Genomic DNA, 20434 nt, shown 5'->3' on the forward strand with positions numbered 1-20434 from the left:
TACCTGTGCTTGCAGATGTTAGGTCTGACGCTGTGTGATTACATGGCTGACTTCCATATGTGGATGTCCGTGTTCAGCTGCCCCTGGCCTCACTCTTTCATGCACGCTCAAAGACTTAGCGTGTGCCTGCTGCTCTTCACGTCGTATGCATGTGTCAACGCACTAAAAATATCACACATGGATAACACGGTCTGTTAAATAAACACATACTTGTGCATGACTTTTATCAATATCGTACAGGTTCTTTGTTTACAGCATGCGGTAAACGCTGAATCGGCGGTTTCTGTGACAACTGGGGTATTCGGTGCAGTGATGGCGCTGCCCATAGCGACACTGATAACGTTCCTGTTTCGCAAGGGAAAGCTGTTCATGGAGGAGGAAGGCACGCGACCTGGCAAAGAGCATTGTGAAGGTGAAGTTTATTGACTAGAGAAAGTAATTTACACTTATTTGTGTTCTAATCACCGTTCTTCACTTCGTAGCGGATGACTCTGCGGCCTTTAAGAACAATCAGGTCGCATCTCCCAACAGATCACGTTCTTTCTTTTCTTCCTCTTCTGTTCTGAGCATTCGGTCTTCATGCTTTGCAGGGTGCAGAGAACAACAGGAACAAACACAATGTTAAAAAAGAAGGTATTTCCAAAGATAACCAGGCAGCCTTTAGGAGTCTCTGTGTTTTTGACAAGCTGAGCGGGAGGAGAGTATGGTGTTACTATGTGGCCTGGATACTGTGTCTTCTCTTGTCCCTTGTGTTTCTGCTGTTCTCTGCAGTGTTGGGACTCAGGTATTATGAAATACACACAAAACTAGTAGGTTGTGTCACATTTGGTTCCATGCTGCTTCACTATTATGAGTAGGTGTACCTATTGACCAGTGTTTGTCTTTTTGTCACTGTTGTCAGGTTCAATGGAAGCAAGGTGCAACTTTGGATGCATTCTCTTTTCTTCTCCTTGTTGTCATGTATCTTCCTGATCCAGCCCATTGTGGTAACATAGCTTTTTTTCCACCCCATTCTGACTTGATACAAAAGAATATATTCCAACAAAACGGTTTGCTGTTGCAGATATTTGCGTTTGCTGGGATTGCCTCACTTTGGAACAGAAGAAGTGCAAACTTTCTCATTCGTGCCAGAATAACAACGTTTGATCGATTGAAAGCCAAACAGCAGAAAATGTCCGCCTCAAACCTGACAACGGTGATGAAAACAGCCTGCGCATCTCACCTGCTCTGGTCTACGTCTGAAACAGGGTCATTGTTTTGACTTCCAGCTTCTGGAGGAGCGTCAGCGAGCCAGGTTTCTTCGTCTTGTATGCCCACCAACTGCTGCAGAGCTGAGGCGTGCTCGAGGACAAAGCAGACGAGAGGCATTAGTGCATAAAACCATCAGGTGAGTGTTAAACCAACAATCCGGGGTCCTTTGACCTTAAAATAACAGAATCGTCATTACCAATAATTGGCTTGTAATGACAACAGCTCTGTCATTGCCATGGCAACCCCAACACATACTGTTTGGACTAGGAATTAAAGGAACACTGTGTAAAAAAAATGGGGTGACTTCCAGAGGTGGGACCAAGTCATTGTTTTGCAAGTCACAAGTAAGTCTCAAGTCTTTGCCCTCAAGTCCGAGTCAAGTCCCGAGTCAAGACAGGCAAGCCCCGAGTCAAGTCCAAAGTCAAGACTGGAAAGTCTCAAGTCAAGTCCTAAGTCCTGCATTTTGAGTTTCGAGTCCTTTCAAGTCCTTTTAACCACAGACTAATATATTAACACAGATTGTGTGTTGTGATCCGCTGCCCGGATCATATTTTTCATTTACGTTTTCAAGATACTTGTTTGTGGTTAGTTTTGGACTCCTTGAGTACCTGTTTTGTACACCTGAGTTTGTTGCCATGGCTGCTTATTATTTTCACCTGCCGCGTTTGTTCCCTACACGCACCTGTTTGTCATCACTGACATTATTATTTAAGTCTGTCCTCCCTGTCATTCGTTCTGGCTTCGTAGTTTGTTTTCATGCAACAGTTGACGACTTTTTGTTCTGGCTCTGTACCTGTTAGCTTCCACGCTAAACTCCTTTTTTTACCTTCTAGCTCCCATGCTAGCTCTTTTAGTTTTTGCCTTATGTGCTATGAGCACCCTTTTCTTTATTCCAGTATAAGTTAATTATTAAATAAATACTTTCTTACCTGCACGCTGTGTCTGACGCCCGTCTGCATTCCTGAGAGAACGAACCCCGCATCACCATGCGCCCCGGTCGTCACAGTACGAAGCCAGCTAAGAGTTCTTTCGCATCGGACCTGACGGAGGTGGATGAAGAAGGTGCGTGGATGGTCCTCCGAGCGATGGAGGCAGAGACGCTCCGCTGCAATCCAGATGAGGAGATGATATGGGGACCTGGAGGTGTTCTGGTCCCGATCGACTCCATCTGGCCCGGGGAGGTCCGCTCCCAGCCCGCTCGCACGCGTCGGCGAAGGCGGAAGTCGCACAAGACGGCTTCAGCTCGCGACAGAGACGCGCCACCCCCGCAATTCTTCCCTCCAGAACACAGCCAAGCAGTTCAGGATTCCCCCCCGCCGATGTTTGGTAATCCCATCACTCACTTTGCCAAACAGTTCACTGATTGGGCTGTCAGTCAGCAGGAGACCCGCGTGGATGACGTCATCCCGTCCACTTGTGATGACGTCATAGACGAAGACATTTTTTTTTAAATTCAGTCACCTCTTTCTGTCAGCCGCCTCCAAATGACTTTAATTCAACAATTAAATACTATCAGGACATTTTTGTTAATTATAAGTCTATTCAGTACCAGTCACATTCTGGTTTTCAAGCCCCACCCCCTATGGCTCAAGCTCCGCCCACTCCTCTGTTTTCTCCCTCCTGGTCGTCCCTACAGTCCACTATTGAAGAGCAGAATAGTCAATTTGGACAATCAAAAGGGGAGGAGCCTACCCACCTCCTCACCTCCTCCCTCCCACCCCTAAAGACTTTTCCAGACTGCACAAGACGCGTCTGGGATCCGCTTCTTGAGGGGGGGGCTAGTACTGGGTGCTTTGCTAGTGGGCGGGCACAGCTGCGCCCAGCCAAGCCCAAATCTCCATGCCGGCCTCCGCCACCAGACCTTCGGCATGCTAAGCTGCAACCCCCGGCCAGGCCACCTCCGCCAAAGTCACGCCCAGCACCTGCTCCAAGGCTGGTTCTCGCACCAGCACCGAATCCAAGTCTGGTTTCCACACCAGCACCGACTCCAAGTCTGGTTTCCGCACCAGCACCTGTTTCCACGGCAACAACAACGACAGCCCGGACGCCTGCCACTCTGACGCCACCATCAACCCTGGTGGTCCTGCAAACACCATCCTCTCCACCTCCTGCTCCATCGCTGCAGGGCACACGAGACCCCGCAGTGACCGACCAAGTAAAAAGGGCATTGCACCAACAGGCCAAACAACTTGGACAACAGGAGGAACAGTTTGGCGTTCTTGGGGCTTGCGTCAACGCCATGGCGGAACGCCAAGACGCCCGCCTTGACGCTTTGGAGAGACAGCTGGGAAGTATTCTCACCGCGCTGCAGGTGATGATTTCCCCTACGGCCAACCCAGCAGCCCAGCTGAGACATCCACCACTCGCAGATACTCCGTTGCCTGCTCCGCCTCTGGCTCCGCCCACGCCGACAGACGAGCCGCTTGCTCCGCCTCTGGCTCCGCCCACGCCGACAGACGAGCCGCTTGCTCCGCCTCTGGCTCCGCCCACGCCGACAGACGAGCCGCTTGCTCCGCCTCTGGCTCCGCCCACGCCGACAGAAGAGCCGCCTGCTCCGCCTCTGGCTCCGCCCACGCCGACAGAGACGACGCCTTCTGTTTCCACGGCGACGACGCCTTCTGTTTCCACGGCGACGACGCCTTCTGTTTCCACGGCGACGACGCCTTCTGTTTCCACGGCGACGACGCTTCCTGTTTCCACGGCGACGACGCCTTCTGTTTCCACGGCGACGACGCTTCCTGTTTCCACGCCGACGACGTTTCCTGTTTCCACGGCGACGACGCCTTCTGTTTCCACGGCGACGACGCTTCCTGTTTCCACGGCGACGACGCTTCCTGTTTCCACGGCGACGACGCTTCCGGTTTCCACGGCGACGACGCTTCCTGTTTCCACGGCGACGACGCTTCCTGTTTCCACGGCGACGACGCTTCCTGTTTCCACGGCGACGACGCTTCCTGTTTCCACGGCGACGACGCTTCCTGCTTCCACGCCGACGACGACGCTTCCTGCTTCCACGGCGACGACGACGCTTCCTGCTTCCACGGCGACGACGACGCTTCCTGCTTCCACGGCGACGACGACGCTTCCCGTTTCCACGGCGACGACGATGCTTCCTGTTTCCACGGCGACGACGACGCTTCCTCCTGTTTCTACGGCGACGACGACGCTTCCTCCTGTTTCCACGGCGACGACGACGCTTCCTCCTGCTTCCACGGCGAGGTCTGCTCTCTCCTCGTCGTCTCAGCGACCTCGGGTGTTCTGGCGGCGCAAGCGGCGCTCTCGGAGGTTAGAGTATGGACGCCAGTGGCGCAAACAGCAGCGACACCCGAGACGTAGTCGCAGAACTCTCCGGCTGCTGAACTTCTGGCGCCACTCACGCCCACCTTCTCGGCAGCCACAAATGTGGCCTTTCCGTGGTCGCCCGCCTCGCCTCCGGCAGCGGCGTTCCATTCGCCGCCGCCACCTGACTCGTCCCCGGTGGATTCGGGGACATGTGACCTGGCGACCCTCCGCCAAATCCTCCCTCCACCCTCCCTGGACTCTTGAACTTTGTTATAGTTGGGGGGGTTTTAGCTTTTCAAGGGGACATCTGGAATCTGTCCCTTAAGGGGGGGGGGGGTACTGTTGTGATCCGCTGCCCGGATCATATTTTTCATTTACGTTTTCAAGATACTTGTTTGTGGTTAGTTTTGGACTCCTTGAGTACCTGTTTTGTACACCTGAGTTTGTTGCCATGGCTGCTTATTATTTTCACCTGCCGCGTTTGTTCCCTACACGCACCTGTTTGTCATCACTGACATTATTATTTAAGTCTGTCCTCCCTGTCATTCGTTCTGGCTTCGTAGTTTGTTTTCATGCAACAGTTGACGACTTTTTGTTCTGGCTCTGTAGCTGTTAGCTTCCACGCTAAACTCCTTTTTTTACCTTCTAGCTCCCATGCTAGCTCTTTTAGTTTTTGCCTTATGTGCTATGAGCACCCTTTTCTTTATTCCAGTATAAGTTAATTATTAAATAAATACTTTCTTACCTGCACGCTGTGTCTGACGCCCGTCTGCATTCCTGAGAGAACGAACCCCGCATCACCATGCGCCCCGGTCGTCACATTGTGTATGCTTTTCAAACGCTGTATTTATTTATTAAAACAAGTGCATTTTAAATTGCAGGAAAGAAAATTGTGCTGACATTGCACTTTATAATAGCACTATTAACCAGTCATTTTAAACATTAACTCATTGAAAAATAAAGTGCAAATGTACTTATTTGTACAAAAGTGTTAACATTGAAAAAACATGACATATACGTGAACATAACAAAAAAGTTGTACTTTTTATATGTCAGGGCCCTATGCTGCATTGCATTTGCAAAAGACCAAATTAGCCAAGAGTCTGTCAGTCATTTGTGCACGATGGGGGCGTAGTATGATGCCACCATGGCTGAAAACTCGCTCCACTGGAGCACTGGAGGCAGGCACTGCCAAGACTCTCATGGCCACTTGGAACAGTGAAGGAAGAGTCTTCATGTTCAATGCCCAGAACAAAAGGGGGGAGGGAGTTGTTTTGGGTTGGTGCACTACTTGTAAGTGTATCTTGTGTTTTTTATGTTGATTTAATTAAAAAAAAAAAAAAAAAAAAAAAAATTCTTGTGCGGCCCGATACCAATCGATCCACGGACCAGTACCGGGCCGCGGCCTGGTGGTTGGGGACCACTGAGGTAAACAACCAACAGTATGTCAGAAAGCTAGCTAAAACGGTACACATATTCATAATATAGTATACATTTTAACTGACCTTTATTTTACTATTTTTGTCTTTTTTTAGGTGGCTAAAATACGCGGTGCTGCTGACCGCCGTCTAACGTTACGTGTGATATATTGACTAACGTAACCCTGCTTAAAAAAAATCACTGAACAAAAAGTATGAATAAGGTAGTGAACTGCAACAGATTCCCGTGTTTGCAATAACGTTATAACGTTAGCAGTGAGTTTACAGCCTCACTGATTTAACTACACAGCAAATAAAAGTCACGTTACTTAGCCAATAAACGTTATCTTACATTCAAAACTTACCGTTCTTTGTGCAACTTCAAATGCCGGACGAAGTTGGAAGTTGTTGCCTCTCCATCAGTAATTTTCGAACCGCATGTGTTGCATACTGCAAACCGTTTTGTGTTGACCACCTCGTAATTTTTATGCCCAAACAAAATTATTTTAGGTATCATTTTTTGTTCACTGGCGTGTGGTTTGGACATGTCTTCTTCGTTGGTTGTCCTGCAATTTGATTGGATGAATGCTGTGTGATGAAAACAAAGTAGATTTAATTTGATTGGCTGTTGTACTGAGACCACGCCAGCTGACACACGCAACGCTGATAGACAAGTACACAATGAAAAATACGGAGCGCTCCCGAATAACTTTTTCATCTTTGGGTTTTGGGGAAAATAGCAAGTCATGTCAAGTCATGTCAATTCAAAAGGCTCAAGTCCAAGTGAAGTCACAAGTCATTGATGTTAAAGTCTAAGTCGAGTTGCAAGTCTTTTTACATTTTGTCAAGTCGAGTCTAAAGTCATCAAATTCATGACTTGAGTCTGACTCGAGTCCAAGTCATGTGACTCGAGTCCACACCTCTGGTGACTTCAATAAATTGTCATTTTGATGTTCAGTAATGAAAAAGATGGAATAAAAAGTAATTTAAAAGCAAAGTATGATACCTGCTTGACGTATTTGTCCAAACGCAGTACAGTATGTATAACAGTGTCAACCATACCATGGCTAACAATGCCCATTTAATTTAATTGGCTAATGCTAACTGACGCTAAAAATGCAGTAAAAACACAGAAAACTCAGTGTTTACTATCCATACTCACAAATAATGTGTCCATTGTGTTAATACAGGACTATCTAGCAAATACTATAAACGTTATGTGTGACTTAGACATGTCGGACAGTTTTGTAGTTCAAGTCGCCCACCACACCTGAAGAAAGCCACCGCCGATTCGCCACTTCCTGTTGAGGCCTCTCTATCATAATAAAACCGGATGTTTACGCTTTCACGTATGTTTAGCATTATAAAAAAGGAATATGAGATGATAATACAATTGTTACATTTTCCAATGATGTTTTGATTTCCATTGCAATATTCAATATCATGATTCCAAATTTAATAAAGTATGGATTTTTGTACTAAATACAATGTATCGTTGTCATCCAGGGATTTGTGTGTCCTTGTCGCTATGCTCCTCCTGATGATGTGTATTTCAAGTGGCAGGTCATTTAGTGACTACTACCGCTTCAATAAAGCTGTCAGGCAACGCTTTACAGGGTAATAAATGCACACACACACACACACACACACACACACACACACACACACACACACACACACACACACACACACACACACACACACACACACACACACACACACACACACACACACACACACACACACACTGTTGATGCTCAGCAAAACACACCTTTCCAATAATTTTGTTTTTATTTCAGTGTCATGTCCTTACGGACAAATGAAGACTGGTGGGAGTGGACACAGAGCAGTGTGCTTAATTTAATCTATGGGAATGCTGCCAAAAAGGTGAATTTAGAGACAACTAATTTTTTGTACGTTAGAAATGGCAATCATATGTGATGTTGGCTCTCATTCTAATCTCAATAGTCTGATATCATTCCACAGTCACACATGTTGATTGGGGAGCCGATTGTGTGGCTGAAAGAGATCCGCAGTGTAAGTAGAATGAATTGCATAATTTCTTAACAGTAGTACTATTGTAATTATAAAAAAAACTTTATTTTTGGTGATATGGCAACCCAAAAATATTTGTTCACATAATTTCCAGGTGTTACATATACATTTTCAATGAATTACATATTTCTTATGACCAATAGAGGGTACTGTTTAACAGAAAAATAGACCTTACTTGCATGCTTTTACCCACAAATAAATAAACATAAAGCCAACTAAATTGATTAGAATTATTTGAAATGTGAAATATATATATTAGAATTCTTTAAAAATATAATGTTAGATTATTCTGTTATTCTTTAGATGCATTATTTCATTGCAGACTAATGAATTAAAAAATTTAGAGGTCAGATTAGATTTAGAATTCGATACACTAAAAATGAAGTGATGTTTGTATAAGATTGAGGCATTAACAAAAATGTTTTAAAAATGTTTTATTATTTCAGGTGGGAGCATCCTCTTCTTCACTGTGTTGCAGTGCTGCAGCTGGACTGGGTCACACGAAGTAAGCATGAAACACGTGATCCCACTATTACAAAAAAGTAATGTAGTTATTTCCAGAGGTGTGGACTCGAGTCAGACTCGAGTCATGAATTTGATGACTTTAGACTCGACTTGACAAAATGTAAAGAGACTTGCAACTCGACTTAGACTTTAACATCAATGACTGGTGACTTCACTTGGACTTCAGCCTTTTGACTTAACAAGACTTGCCACTTTCCCCAAAACCGAAAGATTAGAACCTTATTCAGGAGCGCTCTGTATCTTTCATTGTGTACGTGTGTGTCTGTCAGTGTGTGTGCTGCCTGTCAGTACAACATCCAATCAAATTAGATCCACGTTGTTTTTATCCCACAGCATTCATCCAATCAAATTGCAGGACAACCAACGAAGAAGAGCTGTCAAACAACGCGGCAGTGAGGAAAAATTATGCCAAAAATAGTTTTGTTCCGGTATTAAAACTACGAGTTGGTCAACAAAAAATGAATTCCATCCATCCATCCATCTTCTTCCGCTTATCCGAGGTCGGGTCGCGGGGGCAGCAGCCTAAGCAGGGAAGCCCAGACTTCCCTCTCCCCAGCCACTTCGTCCAGCTCCTCCCGGGGGATCCCGAGGCGTTCCCAGGCCAGCCGGGAGACATAGTCTTCCCAACGTGTCCTGGGTCTTCCTCGTGGCCTCCTACCGGTCGGACATGCCCTAAACACCTCCTTAGGGAGGCGCTCGGGTGGCATCCTGACCAGATGCCCGAACCACCTCATCTGGCTCCTCTCGATGTGGAGGAGCAGCGGCTTTACTTTGAGCTCCCCCCGGATGGCAGAGCTTCTCACCCTATCTCTAAGGGAGAGCCCCGCCACCCGGCGGAGGAAACTCATTTCGGCCGCTTGTACCCGTGATCTTGTCCTTTCGGTCATAACCCAAATCTCATGACCATAGGTGAGGATGGGAACGTAGATCGACCGGTAAATTGAGAGCTTTGCCTTCCGGCTCAGCTCCTTCTTCACCACAACGGATCGATACAGCGTCCGCATTACTGAAGACGCCGCACCGATCCGCCTGTCGATCTCACGATCCACTCTTCCCTCACTCGTGAACAAGACTCCGAGGTACTTGAACTCCTCCACTTGGGGCAAGATCTCCTCCCCAACCCGGAGATGGCACTCCACCCTTTTCCGGGCGAGAACCATGGACTCGGACTTGGAGGTGCTGATTCTCATCCCAGTCGCTTCACACTCCCAGTCGCTTCACACGAGAGCTGAAGATCCTGGCCAGATGAAGCCATCAGGACCAAATCATCTGCAAAAAGCAGGGACCTAATCCTGCAGCCACCAAACCGGATCCCCTCAACGCCTTGACTGCGCCTAGAAATTCTGTCCATAAAAGTTATGAACAGAATCGGTGACAAAGGGCAGCCTTGGCGGAGTCCAACCCTCACCGGAAACGTGTCCGACTTACTGCCGGCAATGCGAACCAAGCTCTGACACTGATCATACAGGGAGCGGACCGCCACAATCAGACAGTCCGAAACCCCATACTCTCTGAGCACTCCCCACAGGACTTCCCGAGGGACACGGTCGAATGCCTTCTCCAAGTCCACAAAGCACATGTAGACTGGTTGGGCAAACTCCCATGCACCCTCAAGGACCCTGCCGAGAGTATAGAGCTGGTCCACAGTTCCACGACCAGGACGAAAACCACACTGTTCCTCCTGAATCCGAGGTTCGACTATCCGGCGTAGCCTCCTCTCCAGTACACCTGAATAGACCTTACCGGGAAGGCTGAGGAGTGTGATCCCACGATAGTTAGAACACACCCTCCGGTTCCCCTTTTTAAAGAGAGGAACCACCACCCCGGTCTGCCAATCCAGAGGTACTGCCCCCGATGTCCACGCGATGCTGCAGAGTCTTGTCAACCAAGACAGCCCTACAGCATCCAGAGCCTTAAGGAACAAATAGTTTTGTTCCGGTATTAAAACTACGAGTTGGTCAACAAAAAATGAATTGCAGTATGCAAAACATGCGGGTCGAAGATTGCAGACGGAGATGCAACAACTTCCAACTTCGTTCAACATTTGAAGTTGTACAAAGAACGATAAGTTTTGAATGTAAGCTAACGTTTATTGGCTAAGTAATGTGACTTTTATTTGCTGTGTAGTTAAATCAGTGAGGCTGTAAACTCACTGCTAACGTTATAACCATAGACATCTAATTAGAGTAGGCAGCATCGAGCACTACTGGCTACTGGCGCTGACGAGATGCAGGGCCGCCATCTTGGAGTGGTGATCCGCTCCACTCAGTGCAAATTCATTTGGCAGGAGCAATGAACTGTCAGTGCATTTAATTCATCTTACAACTTACGGCGTGGCGCAGTGGAAGAGTGGCCGTGCGCAACCCGAGGGTCCCTGGTTCAATCCCCACCTAGTACCAACCTTGTCATGTCCGTTGTGTCCTGAGCAAGACACTTCACCCTTGCTCCTGATGGGTGTTGGTTAGCGCCTTGCATGGCAGCTCCCTCCATCAGTGTGTGAATGTGTGTGTGAATGGGTAAATGTGGAAGTAGTGTCAAAGCGCTTTGAGTACCTTGAAGGTAGAAAAGCGCTATACAAGTACAACCCATTTATCATTTACCATTTATCATTTACCTCACTGAAGACCACTGATTTTCACTCGTTTTTTTTGTCATACGTGCAGCTATGATAAAGGACACATGTTTTGGCGTGTATTATTATTCATGGTTTGCTCAACAGTAATATAATATTCTTATATGCTATAAGTGACCAGACCAGATCAAAACTGGGAATATAATCCCAGAGAAGGGGGGAAAAAACGGTCAGCTATTTCTAAATTCAAGAAAAAATATGATTAGGTTATATATACATGCATATATCCTACATAAACAATGTATGAATGCATTAGATATCTATATATCTTAGGGACCTATAGACTGTATCTCTGTTGCTGCAGCAGCAGAGAATTTATTCTGTCTTGACACTTTGTATTGATATTTTGTATTACATTCTTCCCTTGATAATGATAATGATGTTTACATCCATCCATCCATTTTCTACCGCTTATTCCCTTTTGGGGTCGCGGGGGGCGCTGGAGCCTATCTCAGCTACAATCGGGCGGAAGGCGGGGTACACCCTGGACAAGTCGCCACCTCATCGCAGGGCCAACACAGATAGACAGACAACATTCACACTCACATCCACACACTAGGGCCAATTTAGTGTTGCCAATCAACCTATCCCCAGGTGCATGTCTTTGGAGGTGGGAGGAAGCCGGAGTACCCGGAGGGAACCCACGCAGTCACGGGGAGAACATGCAAACTCCACACAGAAAGATCCCGAGCCCGGGATTGAACCCAAGACTACTCAGGACCTTCGTATTGTGAGGCAGATGCACTAACCCCTCTGCCACCGTGAAGCCCATGATGTTTACAGTGATTGTTTTTTATCTATTTTTTATGTATTTAGATAAAAGCGTCTGCCAAATACTTAAACATAAACATATATTAACACCTGAAAGTCTTTATATCAGCTAAAATCACCAATCTGTTTCACTGGATTCAGAATAAAACAAAATTCTGTCTTACCCAACAATGTTAGTATTTGAATATTGTTACTTGAAGACTTATTCCTGGTTACAATTATACTGTTAAGAAAGTATTATCTTATACTTTGCCTAAAATGAGAATGCATCATAATCAGTGGTGGCTGGTGAATTTTGTTCTAGGTGGGGCTGAAAGTTTGTAAACCAAACCCCTGTAGGGGGGTCATCTTACCCCAGAATATTTCTTTGTGATTTTCACATACAAATATTGAAGATCTTTGCTCCTTCTCAACGCTGTGGTAATATTCTTTTCACAAAATACAACTAATAGTAAGTTAATGTTAAATCTTACTTGTGAAAAGTAATCCCCCAATTCCTATTTTCAACAGTCCGCTCATTTGAGCAGAAAAACGCTGAACACCAGCACGGCATCTTTGTTTCCTACCTGTCAACTGTCAGTTTAGGCTGCTCGCCGGCTCCTCATCACGATTTCAAGATGACGGACGAATTTCTCGCGTCACAGCAGCCAATGCTGCGTCTACCTATAAGATGTCTATGGTTATAACGTCATTGCAAACACGGCAATCTGTTGCGTCCACTGCAGTTCGCTACCTTATTCATACTTTTTGTCAAGTGATTTTTTTTAAGCAGGGTTGCATGAAGTACCTACACATAACGTTACGTTAGTCAATGTATCACACACAGTAACGTAACGTTAGACGGCGGTCAGCAGCACCGCATATTTTAGCCACCTACAAGAAAGACAAACATAGTCAAATAAAGGTCAGTTAAAATGTATACTATATTAAGAATATGTGTACATATTGCATAGGGCCCTGACATCTAAAAAGTACAACTCTGTTCATTGTTATGTTCATGTATTCGTTATGTTTTTCATGTGTACGCACACATCAACACACATACAGTATGAGATGAGATCAATGAAATAAGGTAGGAACGGGATAGAAACTGCTGTGGAACTAGTTAAAATGCAATATGCCATGGAAATACAATGTTAACACTTATGTGCAAATAAGTACAGTTGCACTTGTTTTCTCAAATGTGTTTATTCTATAAAGGAATTAGTTAAATGTTTAAAATGACTGGTTAATAGTGCTATTATGAAGTGCAATATCAGCGGTATTTTTTTTCCTGCAATTTCAAATGCACTTGTTTTAATAAATAAATACAGCGTTTTAAAAGCATACACAATTTGTGTAAATATATTAGTCTGTGGTTAAACGGACTTGAAAGGACTCGAAACTCAAAATGCAGGACTTGGGACTTGACTTGAGACTTTCCAGTCTTGACTTTGGACTTGCCTGTTTTGACTCTGGACTTGACTCGGGACTTGAGGGCAAAGACTTGAGACTTACTTATGACTTGCAAAACAATGAGTTGGTCCCACCTCTGGTTATTTCCCTAAGTGCAAGTTTTTCTTAGGTATGACGCCACCGACAGACTGATGGCCTTGCAGGCCAACGGCTGCGTGGCTCTGCAGCTCCAGTTCACCTTCTATAGTCCTGCACCTGACCTGTTCACCACCGTGACCCTGCTTCCTGAAAACAACCCCATGCGGTCCTCTGCTGAAGTCCACTCAGTGAAGGTGTACAACACACCTTCTATCTGGAATTATGTCACTGCTCTTTGCCAGGTAATTAAAAAAATATAACTAAGAATATTCATAAAAATGTAATAAAATATATCTTCTTTAAAAAAAAATCCAGCTCCTATTCCTCAGCTTGTCTCTGCTGAATCTTTGTTTCCAAGTCTGCACTGCATGGCAGCAAGGCATGATGGGATACTGCACGGCAGCATGCAACTGGCTGGACGTAAGTCACAAGTAATATTGTGTAACTTTGAATTTTACATGCAACCTTTGAATTCTACTCTTATGTACACACCAGATCACAGTGACCTGGCTAACAGGGTACTGCAACCTTGTAACATAAAAAACACTCCTGATGATATGCATAGTAATGTGTCCTCCCAATAGATAACACTCCAGATTGTGATCTTCGTGTATTATTATCATGATATTTACCGCTCTGCGGTGGTCATGGAGGTGGCGGAGCTTGTCCAGAACGGCAAGGCACATGTGGATGTCCGGCTCCTGGCGGCTACAGAACAAGTGAGAGAAGAAGAAGTGATTATTTTTGTGTGTGCAAAAACATCGTACTGATAATCAGTATCTTTGCAGAACATTCGCTCCTTGCTTGGGGTTATTGTCTTCCTTCTCATCGTAAAGTGTAGCACCATGCTGAGGGTGAACAAGAAGTCTGCAGCGATCTCATCCTGCACACTCCCAAACTTATTCTTGCCTATGGTAAATACACACATAATTAAAATGTTTTTATTAGAATTATTAAAAAAATATTATAATATAATGAAACTAAAAAAAAAATTCAGGTTTTTCCTATGTTAGAAAAATACATATTTGTAATTATTGAATACAACTAAAATACAGTAAAATAAACTTAACTAACCAAACTAAAATGAACAGAAAATACTTGTTTTCTTTTTATTTTCTTCTCTGTTTTGGTTATTTGTGTTGTGCTAGGTGTGCTAAGAAAATGTTTAACAAATTAATAAATATAATTATGGAAAAAAACTAACTACACTAAACTGCCATAAAATTAAACACCATCCTTCAGTTTTCTATAAGACTTATCTTGTTCAGGGTTCTTTAGAGCTAGGAAAATATTCCAGTCAAATAAAAAAAAAAAAATTTAATTAAAATAAAGTGAGTTCTTTACCGCTGTACTCAGGTCTTCCACTTTGAACTAAAACCACTACATTGTATTTACTTAAAAAAATAAAAATAAAATAAAAAATCCATCCATCCATCCATCCATCCATCCATCTTCTTCCGCTGACCCGAGGTCAGGTCGCGGGGGCAGCAGCCTAAACAGAGAAGCCCAGACTTCCCTCTCCCCAGCTACTTCGTCCAGCTCCTTCCGGGGGATCCCGAAGCGTTCCCAGGCCAGCCGGGAGACATAGTCAGTGTCCTGGGTCTTCCCCGTGGCCTCCTTCCAATCGGACGTGCCCTAAACACCTCCCCAGGTAGGCGTTCGGGGGGCATCCCGACCAGATGCCCAAACCACCTCATCTAGCTCTTCTCAATGTGGAGGAGCAACGGCTTTACTTTAAGCTCCTCCCAAATGACAGAGCTTCTCACCCTATCTCTAAGGGAGAGCCTCGCCACTCGACGGAGGAAACTCATTTCGGCCGCTTGTACCCGTGATCTTGTACTTTTGGTCATAACCCAAACCTCATGACCATAGGTGAGAATGGGAAGGTAGATCAACCAGTTAATTGAGAGCTTTGCCTTCCGGCTCAGCTCCTTCTTCACCACGACCGATCAATACAGTGTCCGCATTACTGCATACGCCGCACCGATCCGCCTGTACATCTCACGATTCACTCTTCCCTCACTTGTGAACAAGACGCTTGGGGAAAGATCTCCTCCCCAATCCGGAGATGGCACTCCACACAGTTCCGGGCGAGAACCATGGACTCTGAGTTGGAGATGCTGATTCTCATCCCAGTCGCTTCACACTCGGCTGCGAACCGATCCAGTGAGAGCTGAAGGTCCTGGCAGGATGAAGCCTCTAAACACCCTGACTGCGCCTAGAAATTCTGTCCATAAAAGTTATGAACAGAATTGGTGACAAAGGGCAGCCTTGGCGGAGTCCAACCCTCACTAACACTACCACCACCATGCTTGACGGTAGGCATGGTGTTTCTGGGATTAAAGGCTTCACCTTTTCTCCTCCAAACATATTGCTGGGTATTGTGGCCAAACAGCTCAATTTTTGTTTCATCTGACCACATAACTTTCCTCCAGAAGGTCTTATCTTTGTCCATGTGATCAGCAGCAAACTTTAGACGAGCCTTACGGTTTCGCTTCTGGAGCAAGATCTTCATTCTTGCATGGTAGCCACTCAGTCCATGGCGATGCAAAACACGCTTGACTGTGGACACTGACACGTGTTCCAGCAGCTTCCAATTCATTGCAGACCTGCGTTTTGGTGGTTCTCGGTTGACTCTCGATCATCCTGACCAATTTTCTCTCAGCAGCAGGTGAAAGCTTGCGTTTTCTTCCTAAACGTGGCAGTGACAAAACTGTGCCATGCACTTTATACTTACGAACAATTGTCTGCACAGATGCTCTTGGGACCTTAAGTTGCTTTGAAATGGCTCTAAGTGACTTTCCTGACTTGTTCAAGTCAATGATTCGTTTTTCAGATCTGTGCTGAGTTCCTTTGACTTTCCCATTGTCGCGTTTGTAACCAAGTCTAAATACTGCATCACATGAGCCCTATTTAAATGGGCTCAGAGAAGTCAACAGGTGTCGTCAATCATAATCACTTACATGAAGTTAGGAGGCCATGCCATGAAGCCAGTTTGATTTGATTGTAACTTTTCTACATCCCCAAAATTGATAATGTATGTTGCTATATGTATACTTTTGACCCAGCAGATTTGGTCACATTTTCAGTAGACTCATAATAAATTCATAAAATAACCAAACCTCATGAATTTTTTTTGCTCCAATCACTCTATCACAAAAAATAAGAGCTGTAGAAATTACTAGAAACTCAATGAGTTTGTTGTTGTTTAATGTTTTTAATCTCTATTATTGATATTATTCATATTGATACCGTTGCTGTTATTAATTTTTGGTTTTCCTCATTTTGCATTTAGTATAGTTGTATGATTTCTCAATTGCTTTGTACATTTCTAGGTATTTTAAAGCTGGGATTGTGTTGAGTTCAGGTTGCTTTTTTTCTTTTATTGGATTGAATAAAGACATGCACCTGGGGATAGGTTGATTGGCAACACTGAATTGGCCCTAGTGTGTGAATGTTGTCTGTTTAGCTGTGTTGGCCCTGTGATGAGGGTGACCCTGCCTTCCGCCCGAGTGCAGCTGAGATAGGCTCCAGCACCCCCTGCGACCCCGAAGGGGACAAGCGGTAGAAGATGGATGAATGGATGGATGGATTGAATAGTATTCTGTATGATTTTTGTAAATAAAATAACAGGAAAAAAATGTATATGTATACTAAAATATAAAAAGGGTCCGTAGAACGTGCATATAAAGTGATTTTCGGCATCTATTTCCTTTTTCATTTCCTAGATGTCATGTTTTATCCTGCTGGTGGTTGCATGCTACCTTCCTATCGGGAACCACAAGGCCATCGATGGTCCCCTCCATCTTGGATCTTTCCTCAACTGCAGAGCCCTCTGCCTGTTCTTCTCTGTTGTGGTACACATGCCCCATTATCATGTCCATAGATGACTGCTATGTTCCAACACCTTCTATTCTTTTAGATGACGGCTATCTCGTCAGGCTGTAAAAGGCGCCAATGTAGGAAGGAAGCGTGTACCTTAGCCGAATTACATAGCTACATTAGACGGAGAGTTTGCAAGAGAGAAGCAACGTCTGCTGTGGAGAGCAAGGTAAGGAAAGAAAAAAACTGACTCGCGTCTTTACCATCTTGCCTATTGTGTTGTGTTTTCAGACGTACTACTTGGAGGAGTGTGAATGTTTAGTGGATGAGCTGCTGTTCAAACTCAACAACCTGCACTGCACACTGCCCCCTCCGGTCAAGGCGTGTCAGTCAGTCATAAGTGGTACTTTGAAAAGACAATCTAGTCAATCCACTGGCACAGGACATACAAAGAAAAGCGGGACAACTACTCAGGATACACATAGAGAGTTGCTGGTTGAAGTTCTGATCCATCAAGAGCCTTTGTAGGCATTTTTTAGTAGGTATTTGATCACAAATCAATGGGGCAAAGTGAGATTTCCCTCAGACATGTTGGGGCCTTCCCAACGAAATCTAAGGACTTTTGCCTATACAATTTGTTTTATTTTGTGTATTACAAAGAACCAGCATCCTTGACAGTAGACATTTGATTTTGGTATATTTATTCTGTCAGAGTTCTTCGTTTTAAGGACCTTCTGCAATAAAGCTAGTCGATGATCATCACTACGATAGCACTCTAGTATTTTTAAGAATACTCTGCAAAAAAAGCGAGGTCTTTTGAACTGAACTAGGCGGCCACCAGTTCATCTGCCTCATTGATGAGAAAGAGAGGACCTAAAACGGAACCTTCAGGAACACCAGTACAACTAACTAACTAACTCACTGCATCTGAAGTAAACAATTAAGGTACAACACCTTTGGCTATAAAGTTAAAGTTAAAGTACCAATGATTGTCACACACACACTAGGTGTGTTATTCTCTGCATTTGACATATCACCGTTGATCACCCCCTGGGAGGTGAGGGGACCAGTGGGCAGCAGCGATGGCTGCGCCCGGGAATAATTTTTGGTGATTTAACCCCCAATTCCAAGGGAGGTAATAGGTCCCATTTTTATAGTCTTGGTATGACTCGGCTGGGGTTTGAACTCACAACCTACCAATCTCAGGGCGGACACTCGAACCACTAGGCCACTGAGTAGGCCTGAATAGGCTATGTTCACACTGCAGGGTAGGATGTCCAATTCCGACTTCTTTGTCAAATCCGATCTTTTTATGTAGTTGTTCACATTACAAAAAAAAAAAAATGCAATCTCTAACGTGAACGCAATCTGACCCGCATGCAGACATGTGACGTCATAACGTCACACGTGCTGCAGTGTTTACAAAAGAAAACATGGCTTCGATTCTAGTAGGTCTGCATTAGTGCCAATTTGAAGGATTTCATGCAATCAAAGTCAAGATTTTCTGAATTAAATAATATCGTGTAGAAGATTAAAAAGGAGGAGAATAAGCGTTTGGGCTCTTGCAGTATGTGGGACATTTGCTTCAACGTCTGTTCCAAAGAGCGTGTGGGTAAGCAGTCGCAGACAGGAGTGGTGGAACATTGACATAAGTTCTTAAAACACTATTTTTACCTGTTTTCTGCTCATTTTTAAACTATTTATTTTGCAACTGTCTATTTTGGCGAATAATCGTGACACTTACCATTCTGAATGTTCAGACTGCAGTTGCATCTGATACATATCTGATTAATATCCACATACAAAAAGAGGCCTGGGTTGGATTTAAAAAAGTGGAATTGCACTGTTCACATTGACATGAAAAAATCCGATACAGGTCACATATCCTAGTGGTTAGAGTGTCCGCCCTGAGATCGGTTGTGAGTTCAAACCCCGGCTGAGTCATACCAATGACTATAAAAATGGGACCCATTACCTCCGTGCTTGACACTCAGCATCAAGGGTTGGAATTGGGGGTTAAATCACCAAAAATGATTCCCGGGCGCGGCCACCGCTGCTGCTCACTGCTCCCCTCACCTCCCAGGGGGTGATCAAGGGTGATGGGTCAAATGTAGAGAATAATTTCGCCACACCTAGTGTGTGTGTGACAATCATTGCTACTTTAACTTTAATATGGGCAAACAAAATCGTAATTGACCTGCAGTGGCCAAGGCCTTGGTTACATAAATCACATGATGAAAAAAATGTGTAACTGCCAAAAAGGAGAGGACTTAAAGGGATGCCTTAGTTTTGTAAATCACAAGTTTGGACCCCGGTGTTCTGTTTGCTATCAAGGCTAAAATGTCAAAGCAAAGATCTGCAAAGTTCATCTATACAACAGGAGCGCTCTGGTGGTTTTGGGAATTTGCTGCAAAAAAGTTTGTCTCACAAGCATTGAGCTGAACCCAGGGTGGTCGGTATGTCATTCTTCAGCTGTCTTTTTGCCCCTGGGCCGCCAGTTGAATACTTTCTACTGAATTTAAACAGAAACATAACTGTAGGTTTGCAAAATATGTTTTTCTTGATTTTTATCACACTGCCGCATCACTGCGTCAAGTAGTGATATGTTAGCAAGTCTGAATCAACCTTTTTGTAATGATATGGTGTGGTTTATTTGTTTTAAAAGGAGCATCACGTGGTTTCCATTTTGCACACGTCTAAAAAGGAGCAGAAAGAAGAATTAAAAAAAAAAATCTAACTCCCATGTCTACTATTTTACATATCATTTGCTTAGGCTTTGTCCTTTGAATGTAGTTAATATCATGTCTACAGAGGGAAAGGAAGGTTTTTGAAAAAAATATAAAAAAACAAATAAGTTAAGAAGTTTGAGCAGTGGTAAGGAAAAGGAAGGAATAAATATGTTAAAATGTAGTCAAAAGTGGAAGTAGAAATATAACAAGTTAAATAGGAATGCATTTTCGATAACATAGGTGGCGACTCCCAGCCGAGTGCAGCTGGGATAGGCACCAGCCTCTCTGCAAAGTGGTAGAAAATGGATGGATGGAAATAGAAAGTACATTAAAAAAAAGTTAATGCTAGTATAACGGATACTTTAGTATCACTTTCAAACTCCTCCATTCCGGCAGGTGTTACAACCCATCACAAG

At 44.5% G+C, this 20434-nt stretch overlaps 1 protein-coding gene across 1 annotated transcript in view; it reads left to right on the top strand.

The window, feature by feature from the left end:
- The window catches only part of LOC133609124 (polycystin-1-like protein 1), a 40917-nt gene extending 22939 nt beyond the window's left edge, over window positions 1-17978 (top strand). Inside the window, exons 31-48 of the mRNA XM_072913409.1 lie at window positions 16-189; window positions 241-412; window positions 483-514; window positions 591-784; window positions 902-986; window positions 1064-1195; window positions 1269-1387; window positions 7458-7568; window positions 7751-7838; window positions 7938-7988; window positions 8453-8511; window positions 13499-13709; window positions 13783-13887; window positions 14052-14186; window positions 14256-14381; window positions 17196-17324; window positions 17390-17518; window positions 17581-17978. Of these exons, the coding sequence (XP_072769510.1) occupies window positions 16-189; window positions 241-412; window positions 483-514; window positions 591-784; window positions 902-986; window positions 1064-1195; window positions 1269-1387; window positions 7458-7568; window positions 7751-7838; window positions 7938-7988; window positions 8453-8511; window positions 13499-13709; window positions 13783-13887; window positions 14052-14186; window positions 14256-14381; window positions 17196-17324; window positions 17390-17518; window positions 17581-17817 (2289 nt within the window). The 3' untranslated portion in view covers window positions 17818-17978. The remainder of the gene's footprint in view (window positions 1-15; window positions 190-240; window positions 413-482; window positions 515-590; window positions 785-901; window positions 987-1063; window positions 1196-1268; window positions 1388-7457; window positions 7569-7750; window positions 7839-7937; window positions 7989-8452; window positions 8512-13498; window positions 13710-13782; window positions 13888-14051; window positions 14187-14255; window positions 14382-17195; window positions 17325-17389; window positions 17519-17580) is intronic.
- Window positions 17979-20434: the final 2456 nt, after the last annotated feature.

Source organism: Nerophis lumbriciformis, linkage group LG07 (assembly GCF_033978685.3).
Source record: "Nerophis lumbriciformis linkage group LG07, RoL_Nlum_v2.1, whole genome shotgun sequence".
In the NCBI taxonomy this organism is placed as follows: Eukaryota; Metazoa; Chordata; class Actinopteri; order Syngnathiformes; family Syngnathidae; genus Nerophis; species Nerophis lumbriciformis.